Source organism: Leptosomus discolor, chromosome 9, assembly GCF_034619465.1.
Source record: "Leptosomus discolor isolate bLepDis1 chromosome 9, bLepDis1.hap2, whole genome shotgun sequence".
Classification (NCBI taxonomy): Eukaryota; Metazoa; Chordata; class Aves; order Leptosomiformes; family Leptosomidae; genus Leptosomus; species Leptosomus discolor.
Window position 1 is genome coordinate 23,150,682 of NC_141399.1, and position 15,165 is coordinate 23,165,846.

General features: G+C 36.6%; 1 protein-coding gene across 3 annotated transcripts in view; it reads right to left on the reverse strand.

The window, feature by feature from the left end:
* Positions 1 to 1,124: 1,124 nt before the first annotated feature.
* Positions 1,125 to 15,165, reverse strand: part of IQSEC1 (IQ motif and Sec7 domain ArfGEF 1) — a 343,350-nt gene continuing 329,309 nt past the window's right edge. Inside the window, exons 13-19 of one of the 3 annotated variants that reach the window (XM_086469758.1) lie at positions 14,871 to 14,970; positions 11,334 to 11,507; positions 10,534 to 10,710; positions 3,117 to 3,166; positions 1,596 to 1,784; positions 1,338 to 1,532; positions 1,125 to 1,268 (exon numbers count right to left, since the gene is read on the reverse strand). In XM_086469758.1, the coding sequence (XP_086325884.1) occupies positions 1,179 to 1,268; positions 1,338 to 1,532; positions 1,596 to 1,784; positions 3,117 to 3,166; positions 10,534 to 10,710; positions 11,334 to 11,507; positions 14,871 to 14,970 (975 nt within the window). In that variant the 3' untranslated portion in view covers positions 1,125 to 1,178. Of the gene's footprint in view, positions 1,785 to 3,116; positions 3,167 to 10,533; positions 10,711 to 11,333; positions 11,508 to 14,870; positions 14,971 to 15,165 lie in introns of all 3 variants that reach the window. The other 2 variants (XM_086469757.1, XM_086469759.1) reach the window with 2 other exon arrangements.

Genomic DNA, 15,165 nt, shown 5'->3' on the forward strand with positions numbered 1-15,165 from the left:
TTCTAAAACAAACCTTCAAGTTTCAAAGCACTTCCAGCTGGAAACACTCTGACTAGAATTCAGCTTCATTGGGGGTAAAAATGAGAAATTATGGTAAACAGGAAACAAAGTAGCTGAGAAGGATGGAAGTTTGTCATTTCATGTTTGAGATGAATGTTTTTGCAGTGTATACATGCACCTGTCGTTAAACCATATGCATACAAAAGAAATGTGGATCATGTAAATTCACAGTTATCACAGCCTCTAAAGTGTCTTAAGAATTTATGTGACCAATGTTTGAAGATGACCACTGGTAAATGTTCATCCTACATTGCTACGGTATAATTACTGCATTTTAACGAGTTTGCTTACCTGAAATAGCAGAACAGTTATAATACTGATTACATATGATAGTATCGTGTTAATAAAATAAGGATTTATACAAAGCAGTATTTGACTACAACATTTAAATGCTATGTTACTTGGCACATTTAGTAATGATTGCTTAGAAATCCTAGGAAGTCCAGAGGACTTTTAATGAAAATACTGAAATGTCTGAAATTTGTTTCTAACGTTTAAAGTTTTTGGTCTACTCTTTCATATGCTATTCATCTAGTATACTGTATCCTATGAAGTAAGTGAAATTCCTTGTAGAGTCTATATTGCTAGTTTTGTGGACTGAAAAAATTTCTTTCCAAGCACAAATGTTAACTATACAGTATATATATATATTTATATGTATATATTTATATTATATAAAGTTTACTTACGTACTTTTCATCAACCATATCAGGTCTACTTATTTTTTTTTGCCCATTGACAATAGAAGAGCAAGAATGCAACACTTGGTTCTGTATCACATTTTTCCTTTTTTCATAGACTAAGTTTTTATTATGCATGGAAAATTGTCAAGGGATTTGGTGTAAAAGGTAGCTTTACTCGTGTTCAGCAAGCAGCATGTTTTCAAGGCAGTTTGGAAAGAAGAACTAACCAGATGGTAAACATCTATCGAGTAGATAAGTAAAACCAGTATTGATTGCACTAACTTGGATTATTTTATTTAGTAACAGCAAGCCTTTAAGCTCACACAACTCAATTAAATTGTCTAGGTAAAAACTGACAATATTATTTGTTGCTTCCTGTAAGTGCCTTTGTAACTTTGTTTAAAACTCTACAGTTATTAGGAGGGTCAATATGTTCTAGACTATTGTGCTGATGCCACTGTGTTTGGGCTTAGTGCTGGCTGACGTGGAGGGAGGTGGTGGCGGACCATGGTGATGCTGAGAGTGCTGGGGGTGAGAAGAGTGCCCTGGGTGCGGAGGGGGCAGTGGCGGATGAGGAGAGTGGGTATGCTGTGCGTGGGGGTGCTGCATGTAAGGGGTATGCTGGGAGTGTGGTGCATGCTGGGAGTGGGGCACGTGTTGGTGATACTGGTGTGGGTGCTGGATGTGCTGGGGAGGGTGATAGTGGTGGTGGTGGTGGTAGGGTGGTGGGTTCTGCTGCATGTGACAGTACTGCGAATGGTGAGAGTGCACTTGTGCCTGTGTCTGCCCCTCAGCTGGCCCTGCATGATGCATGGCAGAAGGATGCTGTGAGTGTTGCTGATGTGGGATTACTGGAGGGTGCGGAGGTTGCTGTGATGAGCCAGATGGTGTATGGCCTTGGGAAGGTGGCTTTCCCCTTTTACTACCAAATAAGGAACCTAGGAGTGAGGAGGAGTTAGGCATAGTCTGGTGAGGGCGAGATGGACACTCTCGGGTTGATGTAGCTCTTCGGCGCATGTGAGGACTGCTAATGATGGACCCCTAAAAAGAAATTAATAGAAATAAAAATTAAAAAAATCTTAAAATGTTGAAAAGAAAAAGTTCACACTGACCCACAAACTCCTCCTTCAGTGTTCACATGGATGGACTATGTTAAGAGCTCTAGTAAAAACTATATTTCCACCTTCTCTAAGTTGCCAGTGTGGCATTCATGCCCTTCTTGGGGTATTTTAAGCATTAAATGTTTTTCTCTCAGTACTTTAATATCAAAAGCTATGACTTTAAATAAGAAAAATGTCACGGGAAAGTAACATGACAGAAGACCTAGAACTGCGTTTTTAAAGGAAAAATACATTTTAAAATACTGTAAAAAATACCATACTTTCTTTTTTTACAAGAAATAAAACTACATTGAATTCAACCTAAATAGTTAAACACACAGCAGCAAATATTACAGTTACAATTCAGATTTCAAAACAGTATTTTAAACTTTTTTTTTTAATAGTAGTTTTCCACTACTATATGCCACAGTGCTGCTTCTCAAAAGCCTTCCTCTGAATTATGTGTTAAATGGAACCATACCATTTTTTTCACTAAGATTTCTATGCGATTGTGTTCTGACCTGTAGTCCAACATTCTCTATTATTTAGCCTGGAACAGTGTATTTAGTTTCTGGAAGTTTTGGGATTGTATATTTTAAAAAAGATTTATGGGACACAACAGTACTTATGCAAAGTGTGCTAGATTTAAACTGCAATCTAACTAAAGCAAACACACAAAAAAAAAAAGGAGAAAAAAAAAGAAAAAATCTGCAAGCTGAATTCAGAGACATGAACAGTATATATAAATGGTTTGAAGATGAATGAAATCTCATGAAATCCACATTGAATTCACCTGTCTTGATATTTTTTTCCTCCCATGCCCTATCTGTGCAATTCCATGGAGTCATGACTGCATACACTTAGCAATTTAACTCGAAAATAAGCAATGGGAATGGTTGAGCATGAAAGTCAATAGTTGTAGCTAAACATCAAACAGCAAGAGCAGTGTACTTTGTAACAAAGAGCAAAGTGGGCTTTTAAGCTGGGACCAGACTGAAACGGTGGCAAAAGGACACATCATATTCATTTAACCATGCTTGCAGGAACAAAGGGAACAAGGTTAGCCCAAACCAAAAATGGCATTGGTCTAAAACAAGCTGTCAGTGCTTTTTAAGCTGGAAGAATATGGAGCGAGTAGCCTAGGCATGCATTTTATTTGAGGCAGGCAGGTTATGTGTTAGAAGAAAAAAAGAGCAAAAAAGTATGTATATAAAAGAAAGGTTTGAAATGCACATCATCACATCCAGCTAGACATCAGTAACTTCCTACTTACTTCCATATTGCTGTCTAGCGATCCTGCACTGCTGCGTCGCCCACGCTTGCCTGCCCAGGACATGCAACACCATAGATTAGAGACTGAGACAAGACCCGGGTGAAAAACAGCGGCTTTCCCTGAATCACTACAGGAGTCTCTAAATACAACTAGAGGGGCTGCAGGGGTGTAAACGTTGCACTGGACTGGTACAGCAGCTACGAAGGCAGAAATTTGAATTTTTAAGGCTATCAGTTACATGAAGTTTCTGTACCTGGCTAATTTTTAAGATGTATTGTTGTTGTGAATCAGCCATCATTAGTGGGGTGTGATTTTTTTTAAGTTGTACAAATCTTAAAATAAATGTATTTTAACATCTACGTTTAGTAGTATGGTTATGATGTTGACCAGCAACATTTTAAACTGTTCAATTTCCTAGAATCTCATTGCTATAAAGTTTCTTTCTTTAACGACTGGTAGCATATATTTATATATTTGTGGGGTGGTATTAATTTAAATACAAAATTTAGTATTGGCATATTCTGAACTTCAGTGTGGGAGATTGGTGAGGGGCATCGGTTTCATCATTTCATTTTCAGTTTTGAATCTCAGTGGATTTCATATAATCATCTTTCATGAGGTTTAAAAAAACCTAAACTTAATTTTTTATCCCTAAATCTGGAATCTGTCTTGACATTATGGCTAGATTTTGTTTGTTTAGCTGTGCAGTGCTTTAAGTATGATGGATTTGTTCTCCAATGTTCTCAAATTGCCAAAGACTTTTGCCTAAAATTACACATGAAACACCAGACTGTTCGCCTGAAGAGCCAGAATACTTCACTGGCTATATATAGGACACAGGATCCCAGATTTTCTCTCTCATTTCGCAGGAGAGAAAATAGCATATGGCTGCAGTGGAAATGGGTATTTTTTAAAAGATAGCTTGTTGAGCATTGCTTTGCAAAGTTTCACAATACTTTACTGGCAGGGTGTATAAACAAACCTTTGAAGAGCAGTCAGGTTCTCAAAGCTTCTCTAAAATCTGCATGTTTTTAGAAACCTAAATTTTCTCAATCCTTTCTCCTTGTTTTCCTGCAAAGCCAAATGGCAAAGACCATCTCCAGCCTGCATTGGTACATTGCTGCCTTCAGTGGGCACCAACAGTGATTCCTCAGAGGTTCACTCTTCCTGACGTACCGTCTCACAGACCAATTTAGACTACCCCTAAGTCTTACAAGATCACTATGATGCCACCTGTTGGATCCATAAGCATCACTTTGACCTGGTTGGTCATGGGATGCTGCCCTGAAACACAAGTTTCTCTTAAGAGCTATAGTTCTCTTTAGACTACTGTAACATTTCCCCCTCCCTCATTATCACCAAGAGTTACTCCCCAGTACAAATGCCTCTACATTGACATTAAATCAAGGGGAAGGCATTTGTGGTGAAGGTGTTTTGTTCGGCTTGTTAAATTAGTTGGAATTTTGAACATTTCCCTTAGTCTCTTTGTCAAAAGGTGGTTCATCTCTCACTGCAGCATTAGCCTCATCCAAATCACAACTGTGCTATCTTATGAACGCCCCAAGAAAACCTGGTTTTGATAATCCCTTATTTTTACTTCTAGTCAGGCTTTGATATTTTTCTGCTCTGCTAATGGTATTAGTACCTACTAACACTCAAATCACTCTTGCTGATACAAAAACACAGAGGAAGATAGTAATTTCTTCACTTAGCAGTCAACATTGCAAATAAGACTGACAGCTGCCACAAGTCATTAAATGTGGCCAAAAATGAAGGAAAACAGGAAAATTTAATGCCTTTTGCATATGACAAAGGCTCTAATAAAATAACCATGAACATGGTATATACACAGTATATATGGACAGAAAGAGACAGATGGATATTTGCTTAGAACAACTTCAGGGTGAAGTAGTACTAGCAAAGCCAAGAATAAACAGAAAATACTACTTAAATGCCTGTAATTTCTCTCAGATAGGCACTACCAAGATAAAGAGTGCTTTGTTGAGTTTCTTAAAACCAAATTGAACTCAGTTCTGCATTGACCTACAGTGTGATACGAAGGCTATTAAGTAAATCCTCTAGAGCACTCCCCCTGCCAATGTGTGTTTATACAAGGCTGTTCTCTGGTCTTCGGAATGGCATTCCATCTCGAAAATGTTTCCCTAGAGCTGCAGTGTTCAAATGCATGTCAAGAAAATGCTGACTCTTGACTAGAATTGTATGTAAGCATAATTCTGTACTCACACATTAATTAACAGCTGTGATATAAAGCAAGGTGGTATTTATCAAATCTGAAGACCAGTTTTGCTTAATATATTCTGCTCAACTTAAAATTAAGGATGTTAGAGTGGTTTTTAATTTATTTTTATACAGTTAAATTTCAGTTAATTTAATCTTTTCTGATTCATTCCAACAATTCATTGATGTTAGCTACGAATATTCCTTGTAAGAAATATCTTATATAAGTATAATCTCTCCCATATATGTACATGCATTATATGGGACTAAGAATATATCAAATTGATAGTGAAAATATTAAGTGATCAAAATATTTTTAAAAAGTTATACATTCCAAAAGAAAATAGTTTCATTAATAAAAATCCATTCTGCCGTGCCAAAACTGATCTCACAGATGTGCAGATCATTACAGTAAATGTAAATTATTTCTCACTGCTACTCTGTATTTCTTGAAACTCTGTTCTACGCCACTGAGATACATTGCTATCTGAACAATATGGCTTTGTCTTAGGGAAAAAAGTTTGGAAAAAAGTTCTAAATTAAGGTTTTGGTAAAGCAAACTAATGTAGCAGCTCTTATAATGAGGGGTTGTTATACTAGCCTCCGAAGGCTGTGAAATGGATATTCCCAGCAGCAGCAGAATCTGTAACCATCTAGCTACTGAGCTTACAGGCATTACCCAACCTGACTTGCTCAAAATTATCTAAATAGTATGCTTTAATCATTAATTTAGAGAGACTACTTTCCAGTGTGAAAGTATGCCTTGGAACCTTCATATTTTCATCTTGTTTTCTGGGTGAAACAGGTATAGTCTTAAGATCACCCACCAATTGTGAAAATAGTTTCTTGGCATTGTCAAACAGATTATTCTCAAAATACTGATTAAACCCCAGGAGATGAGAAAATAGCATAACCACATCTTGCCTTGCTGAACTCCTCCTTCACTGGAAAAGCAAACAGTGTCTCTTCCATAAGACAGAAAAGTTATTGATACAAAGGTGTTCGTATACAGTGTGGGGTGTCTTTGTACAACATACTTGTAAAATCGTTTGATATTAACATACGCATATCACAAAAGACTTCATTCATACAAATCTGTTTAAAAAACACAGTACATTCTGTCATGCCCATTACTGTTGCTATTCCATTGAAGAATAGGAAATCTAACAACAGTGGCAAGGGAAGAGACAGGAAAAATCTCTCCCTACCTGGAAAGCTCTTCTAATAAGGCAGAAAAAGACTGCTAGTATCCTCCGTCCTACACAGTGCAGCAAAAATCCATGAGAGAGGAAGGAGAAAATAACCTTGTGACACTGCCTGCAACAGATGAGGGAGGAGCCAGGGGACTGCCCCATCCCATGACAGACTGATTCTACAGATGAAGGGATTCTGTAATTGCATGAACTCAGAGACTTAAAGGGACTACAGTGCTGAGAAGTTCCACAATATTTTCCATTACAATTTGGGATACAGGAAATTTTTAAAGATACACAATGAACTTGTTAAAACAACAAAAAAAGAAACATTAAAAAAGTTAAACATTGACAACTGAGATTATATGCAATATACAAATAGAATTTCTTTCAATTCTGGAACGACTGTATAGTTTGGGTTTGGTTGGTTTTTTTTTTTTTCATGTTTTTTTCTGTCTGTCCAGTGTGGGGTATAGGTTTTTTGGTGGGTTGTTTTTTTTTGGTGTGGGTTTTTTTTTTTTTTTTTTTTCTTCAGTAGTCTGTACTGGTCTGTAATTATTTTGAGATATCTCAGGAGACTATGAGACAAGCACAACTTTTATTAATACTAACCATTACACCATCCTGCACTTCTGTGCAGATTCCAATATTACACAGGTATGCCGGTTGTATACGACCAAGGCAAACCATAAAATTACAATTTTTAAACTAGTGCAGTCTGTAGATATTATTCCCCCCTTACAGGTTAGGGATGGAGGGAACAAAGCAGGTGCTCACCACTGCAAACCCAATGTGCAAGCACTGGGTCCTCTAGCAGCTCAAAGTCCCTGGAACTGACTAGCCTAAAACAGTCAAGGAACCTGTGAGAGATACAGAAACTCAACCAGTCTAATCCTTCATGTGCTGCTTTAGCGACCAAGTCATTCTTCCCACGTACTAATGGCCATGATGGGACTTCACGTCTTTCGCATCTTTCTGGAAACCTACTTGTCATATAATTATATGTGGAGAAAGTGGTGAAGTGTCCAAAATGCTATTGGAACCCATAAAACTCAGCTTTAACTGCATTAAAATTTGTCTGACTTCTAATATTTTTATGTAAACTAAGAATTTCCAAGTCTGGGACAAATAAATACACTTCTTCCTTGACTATAGCTCAAAAACACATAATAAAAATGATGTATTTTTCTTTTGAGAAAAATAAAGCACTAAATACTTTTGACAGATTCACATCTTGGAACAGTTGGTTGCCACGTTCTGCTTTTTATTCCATGGAAAGAACTGTCAATCCACAAAGAACAATACCGTCTTTAAAATCAAGAGACCCTCATTCACATCCTTTTTGCAATTATGACTTAAGCTATCATGGCAAATGCACGGAAGAACAACCACCAGGAAACGGATTCCAGACATTGTTTCCTGACAGAGAAATCTTGCCTTCCCTTACGGTTTACAGCTTCAGAGTCAGAATCATTCAGGGTATTAACATTCATTAGATCTAAGAAGCTTATAAATAGTCACTGTTTTCCAATGGAGAAATTTAAAGTCACTTTCCACAGCCACCATTTACTACTGTGATAGCTGGTGAAGAGTAATGGACTGTTTTCTCAAACAGTTTTGTCATATACCCGTGCAACCAAAATGATGTTCAATCCCATTTCCCCTTCATTATGAATAAATATTTTTAAAATTTCAATTTGTTTTTGCAACATTCATTGGACAATTATCTGCCTTACTGTATAAATATGCAAGCAGACAATTTTCTCATATTTATCAGATTTATTTCCATTTAAATGTAGAAAGGAACTCTCTACAAATCCACTGTCATTGTGCCTTTTCCTACAGAAAAACACACATCCACACACAGTCCCACTGCCCTTGTTCCTCCTCGATCCTGTGTTTCATCCACAAAAAGAACTGAGGCAACCTAACTCAGTACTCGTTTTACAGAAGCAATTTAGTACGGTATAGTCACTGGGATGCACTGTCTTGCTAACTGAAAGAATTACTTTGTTTTTCTATGGATTATCTCTCCCATATTAAAAAAAAAAAGAAAAGAAATAAAACAAAAAGTCTCACATGCAAGCTGTTCACTGAGAAAAGGCAGAAAGACATGTATGATCTCATTAAAATTCTACACCAAATAACAAAGCAAGTAACAGGTACGTAATTTCTCAAGTCAGTTGCACTGCACAAGACCAAACAGAAACTCTCCATAATTTTTCACTATTTGAAGTTAAAATTAAGTTTAGTTGGGTTTAACGAGCTCATTGATAAACCCACCAGTCTGTGAGTGATTTCTACTTTTTATTACGGAAAAAAGTTATTTTCAATAATAAGCATACCAATTGCAGGTATGCCCTGTTGAAACGTGAAATGTTTTCATGATTACAGATACTTGGTTATTGCATAAAACCCATAACATGAATTTAAATACATGGCAATGCTTGAAAGACAGGGATGAAAAATTCCTATGGCATGACAAAAAATAATCAGAAATCACATTTATGGGTAGATACACCCACTGAAGTCACATATTCAATAATATGGTAGTTCTCATTCTAATGAAATAAAAACAGAACAACAAAAAAGGATGAGGAAGTATCCTCAAATCTGAGATATGGTAGTGGCGAGGACTAGTGGCTTGATCTAAAATCCATTGAAGCCAATCAAGCACCAATATTCAACTTCAGCCTGATTTTGGATCAAGGTCCTAGGTCTTTTTAGTGAAGCAAATGGATATATGAGTATGAAAGCCTACACAGAGAATAAAATAACTGAAAAGAGCTCACTCTACATATTTGTATACACATACATATACCCACAAAACACAGGCTATAAGTTCAGTTTACAACGATTTTATTTATTGCAGCATACCTAAAATCTCTTCTTTAGTTAAAAAAAGGAGAAAGGTAAGTAGTGTCTACCACCAGAGATATATATAGTATTGCAATTATGACTACACTGTAAATCATCACTGCAATTAAAAGAACAAATCAGACTATGTAACACAGACTACGAACTAAAAATAATAAAATAATATATATATAGTTGCCACTTTCCCCAGAAGTAATTTCTGATTAGCAGACACAGTGTTAAGATATGACTTCTTGTAAATGACAGGAATCACTGAATGACAAAGTGACTATGCATGGTAGCCTATATTACATGGGTATGCCAGTTGTGTATTACTGAGGCAAACCATAAAATAAAAACATAGCAAACTTCCCCTGGCTTTTCTTTGCCTGAAAAATCACACCACCACTCCTTTCCAGTCTTTAGCTATATTAGTAAGTTAATAAATCTTAAGACACATCAGCGGTTTTGTGGGATATCAGTATTCTTGTCCACTAGGGCTTCCTTTATCATATTGGCAATGGTATTTCACAACAAACTCTTTTGCAAAAATTGGGAACTATATCTTGAGTTAAAAAACAATACAAGAGCATCACGGACACACTGTAGCTGAACTACGTAACTCTAGGAAGAATTTAGTAGGGCTTCACTCAATTTCATTCATCAATGTGGTAACACAGGTACGCTTGAGCGCAAAATACACAGAAAGCGGTCGTTACACAGAGACCAGTTTCTTTTCTTTTCTTTCTGAGCCTATTGTATGAAGGGGAAGAAGCAAAGGGGAAGAAAAAAAAAGAAAGGAAAACTAAGTGGGTTACTCCTAGCACAAGTCAATCATTTTTTTTAATAAAACACATACAATTTTTCCTCTGTCTTCACTCTCCTTTAAAAGTATATATAGCAATCTACAACGGTTTAAATGCTTTCAAATAGTGGTTGCTTAATAGAACAACAGTAAAAAACAAACAGAAATTAAACCCAAACTATGAAAGAGGAGCTATTTAAAATGTTTGAAGTTGAAGTTTCAGTATTACTAGTTCTGGAAGCCCACTGTGAGCTGGGCTTTATGTGCATCATTCACGTGTCTCTGCATGCACTAATCAGAGCGAGGAAATAAAGGCAGGGCTTACCTGCTTCAGACAGGTCTCGAAGGGAGCTGCTCAGTGCACTTCTTTTCAGCCCCTCCCCAGTAGCATAGCTGTCATCCAGGCAAGCTCTGTTCAGCGTCCCATTGCCAGAATCTTTTTTCAGGCTGGAGCACTGAGACATGCTTGGACGCACCACACCCTTCTGTTTTTCTAGCTCAGCTGAAACAAAGAGAATAATTTTGCAATTCATATTTATTGACTAAAATGAAGGACATGGCAACATCACAATTTCTGTGTACTGCTGTGAACAATAGGTAAGAGTTAATTCTGGCACAGTTACCCCTGTATTAACAGCTTTATATTACAACACAGAGGATGAAAGGCTACTCCTCCTTTGGAAAAATAAAAGATGAAATTCCTTACACTCATGTAACTTCCAGCAAAATATATAAATTTGTACTATGGTTACCTAATTGAGAATACAGGAATATCAACATGGAAATGCAGAAAAATTCAGTGAAACATGTTTGACGTACCATCACTGAGAATTTCAGTGATGTAAAGTATCCCTAAAATTCTTACTGTAATTTATACAAATCACAAATCCATCTCTCCTCTGTCCATTCCTATTTACAGTTTGTCCAGGCTATATTTCCACTGCAGCTCCACTGCAGTAAATAATAGCCAATGAACTCAGCTGGGGCTTAAGATGTCATTGGGTTTTTCCTCCTTCTAGAATCAAAGTCATGGAAAAAACCCACAATATTTTGAACTTTTAAAGTTATACACATATTCAAGATTTTATTATTTTTATTAGCTTGGAAATGCTCTAGTATATGTACCTTTGTACTTACACTCTATTCTGTGCTTTTCCATTTCTTGAACCTCTGCAATTGACTCCCTCAAATCATCTGTAAACTTCTTCCTGTCCTGAGGATTTGGTGCATTGAAATTTATTAGTACTTTGATATCTGCTCCTGGAACAGCTGATGTGAGCCGAATACCGTTGGGATAATCTAGAAGAAAGAGTCAAGAAAAACTAAGCTCTGATTATTCCAATTGCTTTTCATTTTATTAAAAAAACAAACCCAAAACAAAACAAAAAAAACCCAAACCCAAAACGAAAAACTGAAAGCTTTTTATTAATATTACCATACAGGGACAAAGTCAAAGAAATAAAAGTCCAAAGGCACAGAATTCGAATGAAAATCCCTAAGATATATCGGAACTGCTTAAATGTCAAGATACCGAATAAATATTGAATGACAGTCTTTATGCAGCTGTTAACCCTTAAGGGACAAAGTACAGTATAAAACAAAAATCCCAGAAAAAAGTCAAGAAAATTAAGGGGATAATTTTTGTTTCAAGGAACAGATCCCATTACCTACCTTACTCAATTGTGACCAAAATTTTGCTGAGTAAAGACTACTTGAATACATCTCAAGTACTAGAAACTGTCTTACACTTTTAACTTACGTTTGCAGGAAGACAAACACACTAGCATGTACAGCTTTTAGTATTTCCTACTAAGTTGTGCTCCCTGGACTTCCTACTTTCCTTCAAAAAAAAAAAAAGTTAAAATTATCTGTGAAATTACATACTGAGGAAGTAAAAGGGTTCCCCCCCTACTTCTTTTGGCCCATATTATGGACATCTTCACAATAAAAGGCAGATTTTTCAGCAAACTGTCTTTGCCCCTTTTCTAGCTGCACATCTGAGAACGCAAATTTTAACAACTGGTCACAAATATCTCCTGGTTGAGGCAGAAGGTTCATTTACACAAAGATGGCTTATAAGGAAGACATGTTCTGCTGTAGAAAACGGAATCAGCCTTTGCTTGAGGTGCAGACCTGTAGAAAAGGGGTGTCAGAAAAACTTAAACTGTGCATTCTAATTCATGATGTTTTCTTTTACTCAACTGCCTGACCTTACTGGTTTGCTAAAGCTCTCAAATATTTACTTAAGTATTCAACCGAAGTCCGAGTGCTTCCATGTACTAAAAATTCATTCCCTCGAGAACCAGCAGATGATGTAAGGTGGTCTCTTCCCTCAAAACCATGAAGTCATTTCAACAATACTTAAAATATTAAGAAACAAGTGCAAATGCTACACTTTTTTAAAAGGATATCTTAACTTCCAAATCAGAGTTGCAATTAAAAGTGTGAAAAAAGGTGTCAACTACTGCAAGCCTCAAAAGGTACAGAGAGGAAGGAGGGAGCAAGAACCTGGGGCTTCTGTCAGGGCCCGGTTATCAACCTCTTGCACAGAAGTAATGTACAGCTTCTCCTGACCGCATGAGAATTGCATCTACCGTCAGGCAAATAAGACAGCCACTTCAAGTTGTCTGTGGCTGCTGTCATTCAGAACACAGCCAAAGGGCCAAAAGTGCAGAGGAGCCTGGTGCTAGGCAAGCTAACACGTGGAGAGCGTAGTGTAACACCATGTACTGTTCTTAACTCTGAAAATGGATATGCAGAAAACAGTTATAGGAAGTGCACCACTTGGAAAAAAAAAAAAAAAGGTTTATGAAACCAAACACGGAAACTTGGTAACCCCAAAGTCACATGGGCTACCTTCACACATGAACAGAGAACAAATTTCCACATACTACACAAACAAAAATATTTTATTACCAGAGATACTTCTCTACTTCATATTGATTAAGCATCAGGAAACACATAATATTTTCTGGTTTCAGATACACTCTCTGAAGTGATCTGCTTGCCCTTTATATTTTATCAGTGATTTTGACTGAAAATGCAAGATATACTTCCCTTATGGCCTATTTACTTACTAGAGATACACGACATTATTTTCCCTTTTGGAGCTCACCCATCCCCCAACGTAATCGACTTTTGACATTAGAAGTCAATTCTTCTATCATCAACATGAATCATGTTGTTCAACCTCACCAGCAGCCCAAACAAATTTTTGTTGCTTCTGCTTTAGTGACACTAAATTTTATTCACTTGAAATCAGCTGATTCTGACAGCTGCTACACACAGATTTACTGAATGGAATGATGGGTCTGGCCAAAATACCCCACAGCTTGCTGGGGACAGAAGAAACTAAAAATATGAATTTTACAAACCAGAGGAGAAGAATACTTCTCTTTCCCAAGGGGAAAATACTGCATTCCACCTAACAGGCACCACTATTAGAAGTACAATCAAATCACTAACGCAGTGTAGTGAATTCACCTTTGGAGCCCAACTATGGCTAGTAAAGTGCCTGCATTAAAATACCTCCAGTTCACTGGCAGGAATCCAACCCTTTACTCCTAGCTTCACTATGGGTATTTTTAAGTTTACTTGAATAAAGTGTTTCTACATATCATTCTTCTATATTTAGTAAAATCCAGGACAGAAATATTTGCCCTTCCTCTCTAAAGATGAATTTATCATATAATTTGTGCACAAGAGCCAGTGAATGAACGTGTATGCATATAAATAATCTGCAGGCTACATTGCTGCTATAAGCTCTCTAAAATCTTCCCTTTGAAATCTCCAGATGCTTTGACTCAATAACAGCAACTTCTTTTGAGTGAGATGAGCATGGGAGCACATTCTCAAGGACAAGCAAAACCTAAAATTTTTCCGCAGAAGCAGCACAGAAAGTACTGAATGTCACACGGAACTGTATCCAATTTATCACGAAAGTCAAGGTTCAGTTTACAAACCACGAGGTCAGGTCAAATAGACTGTCTCCCTGTGTACCAAAGGTCGGTACCAAACTATGCTCCGCTACGTTGTTACTGATGCTGTCTCTGGGCTTAAAATCAGAACATTAGCAAACTATTTGCTTTTTGTTGGGTTTTTATCTGCTAAAACTACGTTGGACAAGCATTAAAGATAAAAAGAATATTGGATTGATATAGATTACAACTGACAAACAGAAGGTGTCAAAAAATACAAACTTTAATCCAGACTCTCTGCTTCATATTTATATTTGAATGAGTATACATTACCTGGGCACAAAGTTAAGATGTAAATCAGGAAAATAAATCAAATGGTGCTTTGAATGACACATATCATTATAATAGTCACTATTTATTATCATGCGTTCAGTTCCAGCTAACTGTACCAGTGACTCAGCAACAGATATACTGATTCTTTACAAACATTTTATTCTTTATAAGTATTCACAAACCAGACTGGCTAGATTTGGCTTCTGACTACAACCAAAAATACCTAACAGCAGTCTTGCTCTTTCTTACGGTGACTCCATCTTGTTTTAAACTTTAGAGCTAAGTTAAATCCAGAGCAATTTTATTCCTAAATTCAGAGTCAAGTCCTGTCCATCCCTTTCACTTACACAATTTTTAAATTTTATTTTATTTATAAATAAAATGGTCATCTAAAAAGAGAGTAAAGACTTACACTGGTTCTCAAAAAGAAGAACTTGCATTCCATAGAGGGAGAATGACTGTCGAAAACTGTATGTAACAGAGTTCTTCTTCTTTTGAAAAATCTTGGTCACCTGAAAGTTACCAAATAAACAAAGTGAGATATCCCTTTTACCATATGCGTTTGTGGAAAATTATTGTTCTTAAGAATTAGCATATGAGAAAACATTTATGCCAAAGAAAGCTATAATCTGCCAGAAAATATAAATTTGTATTTTTTTAATTTTTTTTTTAAATGCAACTGATGTATTTCACCTCGTACTACTGAA